General features: G+C 43.8%; 1 protein-coding gene across 4 annotated transcripts in view; it reads right to left on the bottom strand.

Moving 5' to 3' along the window:
• The window catches only part of LOC110522208 (protein FAM184A), a 163519-nt gene extending 148481 nt beyond the window's left edge, over positions 1-15038 (bottom strand). For 2 of the 4 annotated variants that reach the window (XM_021600410.2, XM_021600412.2), the window contains exons 1-2: positions 14709-15038; positions 14271-14475 (exon numbers count right to left, since the gene is read on the bottom strand). In XM_021600410.2, the coding sequence (XP_021456085.2) occupies positions 14271-14450 (180 nt within the window). In that variant the 5' untranslated portion in view covers positions 14451-14475; positions 14709-15038. The remainder of the gene's footprint in view (positions 1-14270; positions 14476-14708) is intronic. The other 2 variants (XM_021600411.2, XM_021600413.2) reach the window with 1 other exon arrangement.
• Positions 15039-20806: the final 5768 nt, after the last annotated feature.

The raw sequence follows: 20806 nt of genomic DNA, 5'->3' as shown, positions 1-20806 counted from the left end.
GGTGGTCCACATTATTGTCCGCGCCCTGTGTTTTGGGCTTGCTATATTTGTGCCGCATTAAAGTGCACCTTTTCCCAGTGGAACTCTCTGCGCCTGATTCCTTCCTCACCCACCTAGTCCCGCGTGACAGAATCCCGCACCTCAAACATGGAATCAGCAGGAGCAGCCGCACCTCCTCTCCCATCGATGGAGGAAAGGGTCCTCCATCATACCAGTATTCTCCACCGGATTGGATCGGCGATGGATCTGATGATGGAGAGGATGGATCGATGGGAGAGGAGTGGCCCTCATCTCCAGCACCCCCTCCACCAGCACCTCCTACCCCTGCTACCGCATCCGGCTCTTCGGCTGACGCTGGGTGTCAGGGGTTCCTCCTACAGCTTGAACTATACCTGGCAACCGTTTGTCCCACTCCCTCAGGAGAGGAGAGCGTAAGCGTCCTCGTCTCCTGTCTGACGGGACAAGCCCTAGAGTGGGCAAACACAGTGTGGAATGGCCCAGACTCGGCGAAGGATCACTACCCCGAGTTCACCCGCCGATTCCGAGCTGTATTTGATCACCCACCAGAGGGTCGTGCGGCGCGTGAACGGCTGTTCCACCTGCGTCAGGAGATGAGGAGCACGCAGGACTTTGCCCTGGAGTTCAGGACCTTGGCCGCAGGAGCAGGGTGGAACGACAGGGCTTTGATAGACCATTTCCGATGTAGCCTCAGGGAGGACATCCGCAGGGAGCTAGCGTGTCGGGACACCACCCTCACGCTGGATGAGCTTATCGACATGTCCATCCGTCTTGACAACCTGCTGGGTGCCCGCGGGCGTTCGGAACAGGCCCTGTCGTTTCCACCTCCCGGCCCTCCTGCTCCCATCCCCATGGAGTTAGGGGGGGCTGCTTCGAGGGGGACCGGAGGAGGAGTTTCCTCCTGCACCAGTTGTGGTCGGCGAGGACACACGGCCGACCGGTGCTGGAGGAACTCGTCTGGGAGTCGGGAGGGCAGGCGGAGCACTACTCAGTGACCCCAGGTGAGTCAGCACCAGACTCACTCAGAGCTTCCTGTCGGTCATATGTTTTTGTTAACCTCTTTTCCTGGGTTTTCTCCCTCTCTACAGCATAAGGCGCTAGTCGATTCAGCCGCAGCTGGGAACTATACATCAGATCCGCCTGTGGCTCTGTGAGTGAAGAATTGGATGGCGGTTGAGGTGAAAGCATCTTAACATTGATTGTGCATTATGTGATAGCGAGAAGCTGCTGATAGCTCTTGCTGAGTCGGCTGAGTCATTGGGAAAACCAATGAGTCAGAGCAGAGGCCAAAGAGTGGCCAACATACACACACACCCAAAGTGACGAAACCTCTGGAAGCTGCAATCTGTATTGACAGTGCTTCTCTTCATTTTGTTCAGACAGATGTCTAGAGCAGCTGTTAACTCTGTGGAGCAGCCAACTAACATCTCCCTGACCCAAACAAAAAGAACAACAGAACCAGTGGGAGGGAGAGAGCGCGAAGCTTGCAGAACAGAGAAAGAGAATTCAGGGAGATATGAGACAGCTAGACTCAGTGCCTCCAGTAGTGTCTTCCAGTATGCATGGTAGGACAGGTCCTGACCCCAGCCAGTCTGTTTTTCACTGATATGATTCACTTTACAGCACCTGGATGACTGAGCTGGCCATCTCGGCAGCCCACAGCCCGACAGGCAGCCCACTTCAGACTGCACCGACTCGGCATGTTAATGTGGCAGCCATTTACTGGGCCTTAAAAGAAAAGTCTGGCCTAGCCGCTCCACTCTTCTCCTCTCATCCAAGCCAGCCAGAGCCAGCAGTCCTCCTCTTACTGCAGCTCATTCCTCACCCCACACCTCCCCTCTTATGGACCGCAGGTGGAGGGGTTCCAGAGTCAACCGCTATTAACTTGCCGCCCTCTGATGCGAAAGGCCAAGTCATATCGGCTCTCTGTCATCATAATTGGAACATTTCTGCAGCCGCCAAGTCGTGGGCGCCGGTGAGGCGTCCTGTCAGCACTAAGGCAGGGCTCCTCTGATAAGTGCAAAAGGAAAATCAACCTATCCTTGGGTCCTAGGTCCTGCACTGCACAGCCAGCTACAGGCTGATGAAATCAGGTGCACCAGGAGTAGGCTAGATCTAACTGTACTCCCTTTGACAATGATGAAGAAGAAAAGGGGGGGGGGATCCTCGTGCCTGGGAATCAGAAAATCTAGTTTTTATTTGATTTTTATGATGGACAGGGTAGTGGATTCCTTTATCTCTTGGGACCTCTTCTGTTCATGTTTTTGGGGTTAATAATGGCACACAGTCCCTTAGCAGGGGGTTGAGGCAGAGAAGTGAGGCAGCAGAGAGAGGCGCAGATTGGGCTGTGAAAGCGGAGGGCCCTCCGGGGGTCCTTGGGGAAAGGCCCCTGACCCTAGCCCCTTCCACCAGGCTTACTAATGCATACAGCATCATCTCTCTCTAACCATGATAGAGCAGGAGCTGTACACTCTGGCCTGTAGTCCTTCCACCAGTTAGAATATTGATTTATTTAGGTTATCTAGTTTCACAAGCTAATGCTCTCCCTACTTTCCTTGTAGGAGCAGGATGTATTATGGCTGTGTGTGCTGTTATAAGCTGTATGTTTGTGTGTATTTGAGTGTGTGTGCACACAAACATACAGCATATAACAGCACACACAGGCCAAAGTGTTGAAACCGGCAGAAAAGCGTGACACTAATACGTGTGAGAGAGTGTGTCTGTGAGAGGAGGATGCTTGAGAAGCCAACCCGCAGGGTGTGATCGCTGACAATACCGTGGGGAGACAATGTGCAAGAGACAATAAACCAAATTAATGCATCACATGGGACAATGTGAGGCCGATAGAAAAACAATGAGCATTGTAGACCAAAGCCCATTGCATGTGAGAGGATGGGGCATCATACACTGCTCAAAAAAATAAAGGGAACACTAAAATAACACATCCTAGATCTGAATGAATGAAATATTCTTATTAAATACTTTTTTCTTGACATAGTTGAATGTGCTGACAACAAAATCACACAAAAATGATCAATGGAAATCAAATTTATTAACCCATGGAGGTCTGGATTTGGAGTCACACTCAAAATTAAAGTGGAAAACCACACTACAGGCTGATCCAACTTTGATGTAATGTCCTTAAAACAAGTCAAAATGAGGCTCAGTAGTGTGTGTGGCCTCCACGTGCCTGTATGACCTCGCTACAACGCCTGGGCATGCTCCTGATGAGGTGGCGGATGGTCTCCTGAGGGATCTCCTCCCAGACCTGGACTAAAGCATCCGCCAACTCCTGGACAGTCTGTGGTGCAACGTGGCGTTGGTGGATGGAGCGAGACATGATGTCCCAGATGTGCTCAATTGGATTCAGGTCTGGGGAACGGGGGGCCAGTCCATAGCATCAATGCCTTCATCTTGCAGGAACTGCTGACACACTCCAGCCACATGAGGTCTAGCATTGTCTTGCATTAGGAGGAACCCATGGCCAACCGCACCAGCATATGGGATCTGAGGATCTCATCTCGGTACCTAATGGCAGTCAGGCTACCTCTGGCGAGCACATGGAGGGCTGTGCGGCCCCCCAAAGAAATGCCACCCCACACCATGACTGACCCACTGCCAAACCGGTCATGCTGGAGGATGTTGCAGGCAGCAGAACGTTCTCCACGGCGTCTCCAGACTCTGTCACGCCTGTCACATGTGCTCAGTGTGAACCTGCTTTCATCTGTGAAGAGCACAGGGCACCAGTGGCGAATTTGCCAATCTTGGTGTTCTCTGGCAAATGCCAAACGTCCTGCACGGTGTTGGGCTGTAAGCACAACCCCCACCTGTGGACGTCGGGCCCTCATACCACCCTCATGGAGTCTGTTTCTGACCGTTTGAGCAGACACATGCACATTTGTGGCCTGCTGGAGGTCATTTTGCAGGGCTCTGGCAGTGCTCCTCCTGCTCCTCCTTGCACAAAGGCGGAGGTAGAGGTCCTGCTGCTGGGTTGTTGCCCTCCTACGGCCTCCTCCACGTCTCCTGATGTACTGGCCTGTCTCCTGGTAGCGCCTCCATGCTCTGGACACTACGCTGACAGACACAGCAAACCTTCCTGCCACAGCTCGCATTGATGTGCCATCCTGGATGAGCTGCACAACCTGAGCCACTTGTGTGGGTTGTAGACTCCGTCTCATGCTACCACTGGAGTAAAAGCACCGCCAGCATTCAAAAGTGACCAAAACATCAGCCAGGAAACATAGGAACTGAGAAGTGGTCTGTGGTCACCACCTGCAGAACCAGTCCTTTATTGGGGGTGTCTTGCTAATTGCCTATAATTTCCACCTATTGTCTATTCCATTTGCACAACAGCATGTGAAATTTATTGTCAATCAGTGTTGCTTCCTAAGTGGACAGTTTGATTTCACAGAAGTGTGATTGACTTGGAATTACATTGTGTTGTTTAAGTGTTCCCTTTATTTTTTTGAGCAGTGTATTTCTCCCAAACCAGCAGGACATGAAATACAGAGTGAAATATGAACTTGGCCACATTGAAAATTCACAATGTGCTTCAAGGTTGCAAATGACAATGAAATTCCTCTGTCAACAGATGAAACTGGCACTTTACCAAATCAAATCAAATCTTATTTGTCACATGTGCTGAATACAACAGGTGTAGTAGACCTTACCGTGAAATGCTTACTTACAAGCCCTTAACCAACAATGCAGTTCAAGAAATAGAGTTAAGAAAATATTTACTAAATAAACTAAAGTTTAAAAAAAAATGTATAAAAAGTAACAATAAAATAACAATACAGGGGGCTACATACAGGGGGTACCGGTGCCTAGTCAATTTGCGGGGGTACAGGTTAGTCGAGATAATTTGTAGGTAGGGGTAAAGTGACTATGCATAGATAATAAACAGTGAGTAGTAGCAGTGTAACATCAAGGGGGGGATAAATAGTCCAGGTGGCCATTTGATTAATTGTTCAACAGTCTTAGAAGCTGATAAGGAGCCTTTTGGACCTAGAATTGGCGTATACTATACCTCTTGCCGTATGGTAGCAGAGAGAGCAGTCTATGACTTGGGTGACTGGAGTCTTTGACAATTTTTGGGGCTTTCCTCTGACACCGCCTAGTGAATAGGTCCTGGATGGCAGGAAGCTTGGCCCCAGTGATGTACTGGGCCATATGCACTACCTTCTGTTGCGCCTTATGGTCGGATGCCGAGTGGTTGCCGCAGTGAAACCTTTTGAGGATCTGGAGACCCATGCCAAATCTTTTCAATCTCCTGTGGGGGAAAAGGTGTTGTCACGAATGTCTTGGTTAGGTTTGGACCATCATAGTTTGTTGCTGATGTGGACACCAAGGAACTTGAAGCTTTCAACCTGCTCCACTACAGCCCCGTCGATGAGGAATAGGGGCGTGCTCGGGCCTCCTTTTCCTGTAGTCCACGTTCATCTCATTAGGCAGGTAGCCTAGTGGTTAGAGCATTGGGCCAGTAACCAAAAGGTTGCTAGATTGAATCCCTGAGCTGACAAAGTAAAAATATGTTGTTCTGCCCCTGAACAAGGCAGTAAAGTCACAAGCTGTGCTGGACGGCTACTGCCCCTAGAAAGCAGGAAAGTATTCACACCCCTAGACTTTTCCCACATTTTGTTCTGGTACAAAGTGGGATTAAAATAGATTTAATTGTATTTTTTTTTTGCCAAAGATCTACACAAAATACTCTAATGTTAAAGTGGAAGAAAAATTCTTACATTTGTAAAGAAAATTACGAAACTTAAAACACTAATATATCTTGATTACATAAGTACAGTGGTTCCTCCTTTAAAAGTTGCGAGCTTGCACCGCGGGACTTAGGGATACAAAGCTTTACTGCTTCAGACCACCACAAGGGGGAGTTAGAGTACTCATTATGCATTTGGTCCCAAGGTTTTTATATGACCAATCATATCGAGTGGTTCTAATGACAAATTTTGACGCGAGCCACCCGTCCCTGGGTGAAGATGGCTGACAAAATGTACAATTGAGAGGAATATGTTTTTTTGTCATAAAGTTAATTGACAAAAATCGCAATTTAGCAAGTTATCTGACTAGCTAGTGTTGGGAGAATGAATTTGTCATTCCTGTTGTTTAATGTTTTAGGGATTCCTGAGAATCTGTCTTGTAAAACAGTGGATGTAAAGAATCTGGCTAGCTAAAGCATTTACTGCAAATTGAATGTACAATTGTGTAAGCTTGCCTTGCAATGCAGCTGAAGTAACATAGCTAACTATTTACTTGCTTATTGTGTAGTGGAGGATAAAAATAACTGTATGCCTATGGATGTTTAGTTGAGACATTCTTTTTCAGTCATATCAAACTTGTTTGAATGATGCTGTGTCTGCATGTACTGTATGTATTACAATTATACACTTCAACAGTGTTTACTGCTCCTGGGACATCAATGATTACACATTGTAACTATGCAAAAAACTAGAAACATGATTGATTATTAATTAATATATACAGAAAAAAAACTATGCATATCTAACTCCCTTCATCTGCATTAATCTGAGGACACAGGATAGTATTTCAATAAGATACTTCATTTCAACCAGTGGAGAATGTGAAACGCTTTATTGAAAGAAGTTAATTATCCAGGTGTTATAAATACATAATAAATGCATTAAAATTATGATAATTGTAATATTATAAATACAAGTTCAATCTGTACTTCAATGCACATATGGTGTGCATTATAAAACGAGGAAGAAAGACGAGGTGGGGAGAGAGGGGTAGAAGACAGAAAGGGAAATAGGTAAGAACAGCGGCAGACAGCATATGATTAATGAATTACAGTGCTACCCTAATATTCTCTCAGTTCATCACAATTGCAGTGTCCCCTAACCAGCCTTGGGCCCCCAGTTGGCCCGAAGGTTATCTTAAGAGTGGGTGAGGTGGCGATGATGGGACTGGCTTCCTCTCTCACATCAAAACATACCTGCAGACGAGTGCAAATTGGGGAGAGGGGCTAATAGCTGAACAATAGACTATTCAACCTTTACTAAAGAATATCTAATAGCCGAGCTAGATGTGAAACCCCCCCTCCTCCTATCACAGACCAGATTTGCCCTAACGACCAAGGGGTAGCTTGCTACTCAATGTAATAAAGTATTGACTTTTCAAATAAGTTACCTTACACGTTATGATGGCTGACAATTTGTTAGCTACGCTGTCCTTATGTACCACATAGCATATCATTACAGCAGTATGTACCGGTATGTTAGCTAGCTAGCTAGCTGCGTAACGTTAGTAGTTATACATCAAACTTGCCAGTATATTAACTACAGGCTATTTAACTACCCAACTTTTATTGACTTGATTATTCTCGGTCATTCTTAGCTTAGCTAAATGGTATAGTCGTTGTGCTTTCTCAATGGACATTCGTGTGCTTTCGTGAATTCGCTCTGGCTATCTATAGACTGGACAATAGAATGAGTCAAAATTCACCCAAGGCTAAAAAACGGCTTAAGAACGTTGGCTAAACTGGAACACTAGCGCCCATTGCAAATAAATGGAATCGAACTTTCGCAGAGCCTGTTTTGACTGGAGTCATGCTTAGAATTCCATTAAAAATGTATCCCTTTTTATTTTACCTCTACAATCTGGTCGTCAGATGAAACTGGAAAAAAACTACTTGTGTAGAAAGTAAACATCCGCACATCGATGGTGTCAACTGTGCTTGTCTGCCTAATGAAAAAGTAGGGAAAAAAATGTAAACTTAGGACTATTTCTGGTCTAGCGATCGATGACATACGAGCTCGCTGCCCAGACTTACATAATTACAAAGAGGAGAATATTCCTGATTAAAATTATGCCTGTGTAACAGTTTTGCTTCCGTCCCTCTCCTCGCCCCTACCTGGCCTCGAACCAGAGACCCTCTGCACACATAGACAACAGCCACCCTCGAAGCATTGTTACCCATCACACCACAAAAGCCGCACCCTTGCGAAGCAAGGGGAACAACTACTTCAAGGTCTCAGAGCGAGTGACGTCACCGATTGAAACGCTGTTAGCGCGCACCCCGCTAACTAGCTAGCCATTTCACACCGGTTAAACCCGACTTGAAAAAAACAAAATATACACAATGAGATATTTGGTGAAATAGCCCGGTATTCCTCTCCATAGGAAAACAATTGGGGGAGCTCAGCATTCCAAGGGCAAAAAGTATTTTGGGGCTAGCGTTTGCTAGCTGCCCAGGCTTACATAATTAGAAAGAGGAGATTCTCGTGATTAAAATGGCGTTTGACTTGAAAAAAATTGAAATACAGTGGGGCAAAAAAGTATTTAGTCAGCCACCAATTGTGCAAGTTCTCCCACTTAAAAAAGAGAGGCCTATAATTTTCATTATAGGTACACTTCAACTATGACAGACAAAATGAGGGGAAAAAAAATCCAGAAAATCACATTGTAGGATTTTTAATGAATTTATTTGCAAATGATGGTGGAAAATGTGGATAGTGATCCATCGACCATGATCTTTTGCTAGTTATGGCCTCTTTCACCATGATCCATAGCGATTTTGTTGCCATTCAGCCCCATTGAGCAACATGGCGTGTTTCAAATTCAAATACTTCCAGCTTCATGCGCCATCGGGAGTTTTTCATAGTGCTGACGTCATCCACGCATTCCTATCACCATCTACTGGTTTTAATGTCTATGATGACATCTTATCCTTGTCATACTGCATGACATCTCTGAACAGGGCCATGGCAACATCATGCATGGATGGGCAGTCAGTGAGCAGCACACACAACTGTAAACAGGAACATGTTTTACGCAGATTATCAATGGTGAGTCTTAACTCGCTGTGAGCCCGAGCTGGTCGGGTGGAAATGTAAGGTTTAATAACGCACGGGGAAGCACGGGTTTTGTGACGCAGCCACCAGTCAGTCATGTTAAGACCTGTGCTGTCATTAGTCGTGGCTTTCCTGTGAAACACCCACCTGACACCTCCAACCTGCCCTCTCTAATCTCCACCTGTCTAGGTTCCCCCATGTGTTTGTTCTGGGGTGTTTCCTCACATTCCTGTAGAAACTCAGTACAGTACGGTCCCCTAACAACAAACAGCCAGCCAGCTTAAATAGCCTTGTCAAATGCTTGGGGATATTTCATCAGAAATGCATAGGTTACTTTTACACACATTGGCCAGAATGGTATTGTTTCCTCGGCTTCACTCCTGCCTGTCTCTAGAATACACTTGAGGTGGAACAATTGGAGCTAGAAGCACCTTCAGAGACACTTTCCAGAACTTTCCAGGCTAAACCCTGCATTATTGTCACCACAGAGGTGTGTTCTGGCAAACGACAGATGAGCAGCATGTACAGTATGGCAGTGACCATTTACCACAGATTGCATCACACAGTCAGTGGTGTATCAGAGAGAACTTTAATCATATTTCCTGTGATAAGGGTGTGCCATGGGGTGCGAGAGTATCTTAATGAAATCTGACGTGGGATTGTGACAATCAGCCAAGAGCATCCTGCCAAGGTTAATAACAACTCCTGCCTTTTTCAACAGCAGGGTTCAATCTTGACAGTTTGTTCATTTGATTTCGCCCTCTCTCTGAATCCTTCTGGGAGAATAATTTAAATCATTTTCAATATCCCCAGTGCCTCCAGGTAAAGTCATGGACAATTTGTGTTCTCAAAGAACAAGCATTTTTCCTCACCACAATATAAAATAATTCCCTGTCTTGACTAGTTCTAGCCTAGATATTCTCTCCATAAATTACACATTTGCTAACAAAGAATGAGTTTTCAGACTTCCTGTCTTGCAAGCCCTCTGCAGCACAACTTTGTTTGAATTCTTGCAGTACGTTTGCTAACCACATACAGGTACTGTAGCGTTAACGTTGGCAGAGTAAGCGTTTTCTGTTAAGCCTGTAGTGCCATTTCAGTCCCTATCTGAGGTCCACCAGATAAGGCTGAAGCGGTTTTCTAAAATAACATATTGTTAAGGTTCCTCCCAGTCCCACTACCTATTGGAACTAAGCCCTGGAGCCCAGGGCCGTAGCCATCTGCTCTGCAGCATGGCCCAGCCTGCCACCTGATAAATCAGAGAAATCAAATAACTTCTAACCCCTGGATTATGGCACAACACATGCAAACGTTGCAGTGCACTATATTCCCCTCTCTTAGCAAGGGTATTAACACATCACAGCAGTCTGAGCACATCCTCTGAGTGATCTCTCTATAGAGAGAGATTCACTGGGGAGAGGGGATGGACGGGACCACCTGGCACGGCAGGGAGAAACACATTCCTTCAAGTGCTGTCATCACTTTACACAGAGCAGCCCGCTCCATTGCAGAGGTAAACACGGTGCTGGGAGCGAGCTGGAGCTAAATCAGAGGTGGAATGAAACCAAAGTGAAACATGCGCCAGTGGCCAGGTTAACTGGGCAGTGCTTGGGTAAGGGGGGGCTACCATTCTGGCTTCAATTGGCTCTTGGCTCCAGATCATTCTGTAAAGGCAGTCTTGTTGAACTCATGTGGGAATCGGAATCGTCAAGATACACTATACACTACCAAAAGTATGTGGACGCCTACTCGTCGACCATCACATCCCACACTAATTTCAAGGGGTGTCCACATACTCTTGGCCATGTAGTGTACCACATACTTATTAGTAACATAATATATTACATGATCTACATTAATGAGGAAACAGAGTTTAACTGTACTGTGTTGGCCTAACCTATATTGTTGTAGTTTGACTATTCAGGTGGAAAGATTTGAGAGCCTACAGCTAGATCCAACTCGGTTCATCAGCTCAGTACTTAAATTAACCTATAAAATGAGACTGCTTTGCACATAGTACCCTGTTTCCCCTTGGAACAATGTTATGGGTACATAGTAATAAAATATAGGTCTCCATAATATTCAGTTTTCAGGTGCTTTTGTCTATAAAGACATTACCGGACTCATTAGCAAAGCTAAGGACAAAGGATTGGTCAAGGCCAGTTACTTCAGAGAAATATGCATCTTTATACCTGCATGATATTGTCTTGAATTATAATGAACTGGTTGCTATGGGAGCAATAGCCTACTTACAGTCCTGACAGCCATCCTCTATCAAAATGAAACAGACAGTAAAATACAGTCATACAAGAAAATAAATAATTTTACAGAATGGATTTTATTCAAGCGATCTGACACAATATCTGATGTAAACTGACCAATGAAGTGAGTCTTATAATATTGTACAGAAATATAAACCACATTGATATTAGGTTGCCTTTCAAATAGATAAATACAGAAGGCTAAAATAGGTCTCCTCAGTTTGAAACTTCCTTGCATCCAAATGTTATTTGCTCCATCACTTAGAGTAGTCAGGTGAGAGATAGAAACAAACATGTACTACTGTGCTGTAAGGCTGAGAAAAAATGAATGTCTTGCATCTCGATGAGCTGCAAAATACTGTAGTGTCGACCTACTCTGAATGACACTGCAAACACTATGAATCAGGACCTTACTGCAAGGAATAGGAGACAATGTTTTCACCAGACTAGAGCATCAGCGACAGACAATGGAGCTGCCTTCTGTAGGACAGGTTAAATGTATCCCTTTTCAGACCATGTCCACTACTTCAATGTTCCGACTGAGTTATGACCTGGACAAGAGGACACTTACCACTTAGTCTTCAATCAGATGAAGTCTGTGTCTGCTGGACAGGGAGGAACAAGAAATGACGTTTCTTAACAGATGTTGCACAGAGGGGCTCCTGGGGTCTCCGAAACACAACAACATGGCCACACCCTGTTTGGGTTAGTTGGAGGTAGGATGCAACAGTTGTATTGCTCCTTCTTGTATGACCATGCCTTTGAATTGGTTGTCATATTGAAAGCCACAAGGTTAGAGTATGCAAATACTAGCCTGGTGGCCCAGTCTGCCTTGTGCTTTAGCTAACTAACTCACATATAATCTAGTCTTTCAAAGATACTTCATAGATCTTCATTGTAAAGGGTTTAAACACTGTTTCCCATGCTTGTTCAATGAACGATAAACAATGAATGAACATGCACCTGTAGAACGGTCGTTAAGACACTAACAGCTTACAGACGGTAGGGAATTAAGGTCACAGTTATGAAAACTTAGGACACTAAAGAGGCCTTTCTACTGACTCTGAAAAACACCAAAAGAAAGATGACCCTCCAGCATGACAATGCTGCTCGTATGGCTGGTGGCATTGGTGGCCATACTGAGCACATCTGGGACCTGTTGGATCAGAGGGTGAGGGCTAGGGCCATTCCCCCCAGAAATGTCGGGGAACTTGCAGGTGCCTTGGTGGAAGAGTGAGGTAACATCTCACAGCAAGAACTGGCAAATCTGGTGCAGTCCATGAGGAGGAGATGCACTGCGGTACTTAATGCAGCTGGTGGCCACACCAGATACTGACTGTTACTTTTGATTTTGACCCCCCCCCCCCCCCCCCCCCCCCCCCCTTTGTTCAGGGACACATCATTCCATTTCTGTTAGTCACATGTCTGTGGAACTTGTTCCGTTTATGTCCAAGTTGTTGAATCTTGTTATGTTCCTACAAATATTTACACATGTTAAGTTTGCTGAAAATAAACGCAGTCGACAGTGAGAGAAGGTATCTTTTTTTGTTGAGTTTAGATGGATTGGTTGTTTAGCAACAAAACCGACGTGTGAGTAGCTATGTTGAAAAAAAGACAGGGTTGGCTTAGACTGTTCACAACATGTAAACTATATTTAGTCTTCAAATGTTTAATGAAAAAATAAATACATTTGCACAGTGAGCACTTGTTGTCTCTCAAATACATCGATACAGTTGTTGGTTAGCTAGCTAGGCGAATTTTAGATACAACGAGCTGAAACGAGCCACCTACGATTCCCCACAAGGCAGCTTCTGTGAATTGTTGCTAACTATCTGACGTTCAGAATTATAACAACGCATACCTCCTTCTGATAACATTGCGCGTGCATGAGTTTTTTGAGACTTTTTCAGCCAACTCGTCTATAGGCTAATATGGAACCACTATCTCTCATCTTTACTTCAGTGGATCTTGCTCCTAGTGTGGATGGGCAACCTGGTCTCAGAACATTTTGTATAATTCTATAAGTGAATCCTCGACACTACATTTAGTATGATATGTTACGTTTCGTATGGTATGTATTCATTTGCGGATGTACATCACCCATTTCGTATGATATCTTACGAATTACAATTCATATTACAGTACCAGTCAAAAGTTTGGACACACCTACTCATTCAAGGGTTTTTCTTTATTTTTTCTATTTTCTACATTGTAGAATAATCGCGAATAGATCAAAACTATGAAATAACACATATGGAATCATGTAGTAAACAAAAAGTTTTAAACAAATAAAAATATATTTTATATTTGAGATTCTTCAAAGCAGCCACCTTTGCCTTGATGACAGCTTTGCACGTTCTTGGCATTCTCTCAAACAGCTTCATGAGATAGTCACCTGGAATGCATTTCAATTAACAGGTGTGTCTTGTTAAAAGTTAATTTGTGGAATTTCTTTCCTTCTAGCTGGCTAACGTTAGCTAGGCTAGGGTTTAGGGTTAGGGTTAAGTGTAGGAGTTAGGTTAAAGGGTTATGGTTAGGGTTAGGGGAAGGGTTAGCTAAAAGGGTTAAAGTTAGGGTTAGAGGATGGGTATGCTAAAAGGGTTAAGTAACCATCTGTTTTATGTAACCATACCAATCGTAACAATTTGAGTGTCCGGGATTAACATTTACTATGTTATGTGTAGTCAATGAGACCAGGCTGGGATGGAATACCCTGCTTCCTAAATTACCTTGTAGAAAAACATAGGTTATATTAAAATGGGTAACAATTAAATGTCCTTAATTTGAAAATGGCCCTCACACTATCAATTTATTCCAGCTGGTGGTATAAACAGCTGTCAGCACCGAGGGTTAAAATGTATGATTATTTAGCACTAGTGCAATATTACGTGAGTACTACTGAAATAACGTTCCGTGTTCAATGTTATTATTGCATACATATGACCAAACTAGGCATATCATTATGTAAGAACTGAATAATTCCTAGCTATATATAAAATAATTGTGACATTTTGCGTTTTATATAATCAAAGATTCGCTGATGCCGGATGAGAGGACTGGAATACCTCCTCAGCACCCGAGCCTTGACAAGTGCAGCAGCATCACAGCACCTGATTAAAGACCGGTCCATTGGTACTCGAGTATCTATAACAGTAACAATCCTTACCTTTGTCAGCTGTGCTATTTTCTTGCTCATTTTGAGGTGCAGATCTTGGGTATATTCCATGGTGATGCCCGACTGGTAAGACATTGTAGATGATGAGCCAGAATTATATTTCCCTGCTCCGGACGATGGATTGCCAGCTGCAGGGCTGTAGTATTGCTGCCAACCCGCTCCAGTCGCCATCTTCACGATCCCTCAAATGTTGTTACTAGAAGAATGTGATGTATCAATGACAATAGCACAAAGGTCAAAGCAGGTTCCCCCGCAACAGGATCTTTCTCCTTAAATCCGTAAAATAAAAATACATCAAGACATACTGCTTGATAATATCAATGTGTCATTTTCTGCAGGTCAAAACAAATGCAATACAGTTGCTGTTAGCATAACGTGTTAATAACACATGGAAATCTAGTACAGCAAAACGCAATTAACACTGCCTACCGTCTTCATCAAAGAAATGTTGCCGTGTGTTTCATGAAGGGGTCCTCAGCATTAGCTAGCCAACGTCAGCTAACGTTAAGTGTGGCAGTAGCGTTCCTTTGACCACTCAAATTCTTGAAATTCTTCGCTTTGTATTTGACAAGCAAGGAGTCACCATGGCACGGGTATTTGCTCAAATGAAAATCTTGTTGAATTGATGTTACTCACGTTGAACCCGGTATTTTGCACCGGAGAAAGCCGGTCCGTAAAGGGGTTTCTTCAATGCATAGCTAGCTTGTATGTGTGTGTGTGTGTGTTGCTCTCTGACAGACAGAGTGGTTGCTGTATTGCTGAAGACTCTGTTACCAAGGATGACTTTTTACGTTACTGTCAATGACGTCAGTTCCGTTCGTTTTCACTCTCTCCCATCGCTTTCAATGATGCGCTGATTTTGGGGGGGTATAGCTGCGATGGGATCAGAGTCAGGTGACACGTGCACTACATTTCAATAGAGTGTTAATCAAAACATTCAACAAATATATGTGTGTGTGTGTGTGTGTGTGTGTGTGTGTGTGTGTGTGTGTGTGTAGCCCGTTTGTGCATGTTGCAAGAACACATTCATAATGGAATATGTGTGTGTGAGGAGGACAAAGCTGGTCATCAATCCTGCTTGCTGTCTGCATGCCTAGAGCACCTTTTGGAACATTTCTACTGCGCTGGTCTTAAATCCCTGCACATAGGAAGAGAATCCTGAAGCAGATTGAAGATCCCACTCAAACCACAGTTCAGTTTATAGTCTAATTATGATGATTCTGTCTGATTTCTTATACTCTTATATACTCTATATTTATCTTATGCTTGCGGCCAAGACAGAGAGCAAACACACGTTAGCCTTACCTAAAGCAGGGTTTCCCTAACTCTGTTCTGGGGCCCGACTTTACAGCATGTTTAGTTTTTTGCTCTAGCGCTACACAGCTGATTCAAATATCTGACACATCATCAAGATTGGATTATATACTGTACAGTGACGACCCGTCATTCAGGGCAGGTGGGGCAGGTGCCTGTTTTGCATGTTATTTTGGTATTAATACATGTCACATTTCAGTTTGCAAACAATGTTTTAAAAAATACATATAAAGCTGCATACAAACTTGGTCTTTTTTTTGCTTTATTGAGTAAGGCAGCTCCAAAATGCAGGTGTTTCAGCCTGGCTCAGTGCTTTCTATGGTGCTGGGGCAGCCAGAGGAAAATACGGAGTGTAGGAGTTGGTAATGTTCTCTAGTTGCGTCGTGATTGGCTCATCATTCTGTCACTCATTGGGACACTACATTACCGCCAAATCTAAGGGTAGAGTTCGAAAAATTAGAACCCCTTGAAGCTGCTGTTGAGTTACATTAGAAGTGTCCATCCAAGAAGGCTCAAGGTCATTGGCCACAGATAAAATGGTGTAAACTCAAGTTATATCTACATTAGCTTTTACTGGACTGATCCTGTCAACATCATACTTTCAAAATCTTAGCTTGAAAGGTAGACAAGTAGTCATCATCATGAATCAAGTCGACAATCTACTGGCAAATCCTTTTCAATTCTTGTCATATAAAGAGAAATTATAGATAAAACGCATCGGTGCTCATCGGCCATTGGAGATAAACATTACACAACAAGTTGGAAGTTGCAAATTCAACAATGAGTGGTTTAGAAGGAATCAGTGGCTAACTGCAAGCATTGCAAAGCAATTCTTAGCCTGTTATTCAGTGGAGTGGTTGTGTGGTCCAAGTCTGGGTTTAAGGGTCTCATTTCCAAGCCTAAAAGGATAAACATTCAACATTGGCCATGCTGTCAATCCAGCACGACTTCTTCCTCACTCAAAACAACTGGAAACTCAGAACTGGGAAATCTGACTTCAGTGAGTTCAAGACAACTGGGAACTTGGGAAAAAAAACAAGCTCCGACTGGGAAAATAAGTTTTGAATCCTGTTATGTTCCTACAAATATTTACACATGTTAAGTTTGCTGAAAATAAACGCAGTTGACAGTGAGAGAACATATGTTGAAAAACAGACAGGGTTGGCTTAGACTGTCATCCAACTCAGAATTGTAAGTCAGGAACTCTGGCCTCTTTCTTGAGCTCCGACCTGAAGATCACTGACACACTCATGATGAAACCTTGTTTTTTTCTGAGTTCCCAGTTGTCTTGAAAGCACCATAAATCCAGAAAATGTCAGACTTTGGTGACAAACTTTAATGACAAACTTTGCCCGCAAAGGACCGCCACCCCACCTTCCTGTTCAAGTGAGCACAGCACAACACTGTGAGACCATAAATGTATTATATGCTGCTGCATAAATGATGTAACATGCCAGAGATATATGGATATATGTATACTGTAGCTAAGAAAGTGTATGTTGTGTAGTAAGCTGTTAGTAGCCCATGCGCCTCACCCTAATCATTTGATCTCTTTTCCCCTCTTAATTTCACTTACTGTTCTGACTTGGTGGTGCACATGTAGCCTATAGCCTGTTTTAGAGAAATGTAATCATCAAATATTGTAAGAGCTTTCATTGTCTGATTATATGCCCCCTTTTTTTCTCCTACGGCCCCTTTATTTGTCCTACAGTTCTCACTTGGTGTACAGGGAGAATACTGTAAGAATGGCCCATGTTCTGAATTCTGTCGCTGTACATTTCAAAAGTGCTGAACAAATAGTTATATTGACTATGTCTGTCCTAGCTCGCTCATTGTCTAAATCGAAATGATGGATTATGCTATAGTTTGTACATCTCAATTGTCAGTAGAAACCACATTTGTTTAAGCAAGTCTCCCATATCAGCTATGTTTTTTTTAAAGGCAGTAAATGAAGCTGAATGAACTGTTTCACTGCCAGAGAAGGCTCCGCTGATAGCCAGGTGTATTAGTGGTAAAGTGTTTTGGTACGGCTGTTGAGACTGCTGTTGGGACAGCTTTATGTAGGGCCTAACAGTTTGTGGGCACCGTTGGTCACCATTATAATGCAATGCATGTGTTGTTTAGTGTTGTGTTGTGGCTTTTCTGCCATAAATCAAGTGTCCTTTAAAACTCTCACTTAGCTGCTTTGCTACAACATCATCGCCGTGTATATTCCATGAAGGTTAACAACACAGACCTTGAGACACATGGGTAGGTTTCTTCAAATCAATACAGCCTAAACGCTCACACAGAATTCTCCCTGACTTTTTACCCACTGTCTCTGTGAATCCTGCCTGTGAAGTGAAAGGACTGGAAAGGACTGGGAGAGACATAAGGGCGGAATCGGGTAGATTGTCAATAAGAGGCATGGAGATATGGAAAAACATCAATACTCTAGTTGTAGATGTCACGTCCTGACCTTAGTTCCTTTTTTATGTCTCTATTTTGGTTTGGTCAGGGCGTGAGTTGGGGTGGGCATTCTATGTGTTTTTTCTATGTTTTCTATTTCTATGTGTTTGGCCTGGTATGGTTCCCAATCAGAGGCAGCTGTCAATCGTCTGATTGAGAACCATACTTAGGTAGCCTTTTCCCACCTGTGTGTTGTGGGAAATGATTTTTCTGTGTGTGTTTGTGTGCACCTCGGTTGTGTCACGTTCTTTGCTGTTTCCTGTTTGTTTTTTGGTTGTTTTGGTTTCACTTTCATTAAAAGATGTGGAACTACATGCACGCTGCGCCTTGGTCGATTTATGACAGGGAGTTTGAGAATAGCGAGCGTGACAGTAGAGCATGAAACAGTCCTTAAGTTACAAGATTTTACGGTCTCCTAACCAATTGTGCTATTATGTGTTTTTTTTCGCAATAGTTGTAAATTATTTTGTACATAACGTTCCTGCAACCGTATCTTACGGCAGAAAAGAGCTTCTGGATATCAGGACAGCGATCACTCACCTCCGATTAGACTAAGATTTCTTCAACAACAACAACAACAACAGCAGCAAGCAGGACTCACACGATATTCTCCAAACAACCCACAGGGCAGACATCCCAATCATTCGCAAAAGGAAGCGACGGAGAGGACGAAGAGCCGGATGCCTCGTCCGGACCTGCAGAAGACAACCAACTAGGAAAGCTGCCGTTACCGTCAATATTACTCGCCAACATGCAATCATTGGACAATAAACTAGACGAGGTACGATCACAAATATCCTACCTACGGGACATCAAAAACTAATATCCTATGCTTCATGGAATCGTGGTTGAATGACGACATGGATATTCAGCTAGAAGGATACACTCTGCACCGGCAGGATAGAACAGCACACAGTAAGACGAGGAAGGGGGGGGTCTGTGCATATTTGTAAACAACAGCTGGTGCACGAAATCTAATGAAGTGTCTAGATTTTGCTCGCCTAAGTTGAGTATATTGTGATAAACTGCAGGCCACACTACTTGCCTAGAGAGTTCTCAGCTATACTTTTCGTGGCTGTTTATTTACCACCACAGACAGATGCTGGCACTAAGACCGCACTCAGTCAGCTGTATAAGGAAATATGCAAACCACTCACCCAGAGGCGGCGCTCCTAGTGGCCGGAGACTTTAATGCAGGGAAACTTAAATCAGTTCTACCAAATCTCTATCAACATGTTAAATGTGCAACCAGAGGGGAAAAAATTCTAGATCACCTGTACTCCACACACAGAGACGCGTACAAAGCCCTCCCTCGCCCTCCATTTGGTAAATCCGACCACAACTCCATCCTCATGATTCCAAGCAAAAATTCAAGCAGGAAGCACCAGTGACTCGGTCTATAAAAAAATGGTCAGATGAAGCAGATGCTAAACTACAGGACTGCTTTGGTATCACAGACTGGAACATGTTGCGGGATTCTTCCGATGACATTGAGGAATACACCGAATCAGTCACTGGCTTTATCAATAAGTGCATTGAGGACCTTGTCCCACAGTGACTGTACGTACATACCCCAACCAGAAGCCATGGATTACAGGCAACATTCGCACTGAGCTAAAGGGTAGAGCTGCCGCTTTCAAGGTGCGGGACTCTAACCTGGAAGCTTACAAGAAATCCCGCTATGCCCTGCGACGAACCATCAAACAGGTAAAGCGTCAATACAGGGCTAAGATTGAATCATACTACACCGGCTCCGATGCTCGTCGGATGTGGCTGGGCTTGCAAACTATTACAGACTACAAAGGGAAGCACAGCCGCGAGCTACCCAGTGACACGAGCCTACCAGACGAGCTAAATCACTTATTCAGTATGCTCGCTTCGAGGCAAGCAACACTGAGGCATGCATGAGAGCATCAGCTGTTCCGGACGACTGTGTGATCACGCTCTCCGTAGCCGACGTGAGTAAGGCCTTTAAACAGGTCAACATACACATACACAAGGCTGTGGGGCCAGACAGATTCCCAGGATGTGTGCTCCGGGAATGTGCTGACCAACTGGCAGGTGTCTTCACTGACATTTTCAACATGTCCCTGATTGAGTCTGTAATACCAACATGCTTCAAGCAGACCACCCTAGTCCCTGTGCCGAAGAACACAAAGGCAACCTGCCTAAATGACTACAGACCCGTAGCACTCACATCCGTAGCCATGAAGTGCTTTGAAAGGCTGGTAATGGCTCACATCAACACCATTATCCCAGAAACCGTAGACCCACTCCAATTTGCATACCGCCCAAACAGATCCACAGATTTGATTTGATTTGTATCTCTTTTAGTCCCCATTTGGACTAATCTCCCAAGAGTCCTTAAACATTGAAATACAATTTATAATACGAACACATTTTCACATATAACACACTATTACAAACATACATAATATACTAGCATAATGACCTAATAAATACTCAATCTAAAAAATATTGATTCTTCATCTACTATAGTCCCACAACATTTCTATGTATTATATTTAAATTGTTTTAAAATAATGTTTACATTTATATATTGAAAGGTTTCTAGTTTGCTCAGTTAATTTATTCAATTTCTTTATTGCTCTAAATCGAAATGTTCTTTTGCCTATTTCTCTTTTCTGTCTGGATAACGCATAGATGGTGGACAATCTATTCCTAGTATTTACGGAATGTCTGTCTCTTACCAACTGAATGCCGTTGTGAATAGAACTTGGCCGTTTTAAATTATGTATATTATG

This window comes from Oncorhynchus mykiss, chromosome 4, assembly GCF_013265735.2.
Source record: "Oncorhynchus mykiss isolate Arlee chromosome 4, USDA_OmykA_1.1, whole genome shotgun sequence".
Lineage (NCBI taxonomy): Eukaryota > Metazoa > Chordata > Actinopteri > Salmoniformes > Salmonidae > Oncorhynchus > Oncorhynchus mykiss.
Note: the sequence above shows the minus strand (reverse complement) of the source record. Positions and strands in the feature narration are given on the sequence as shown.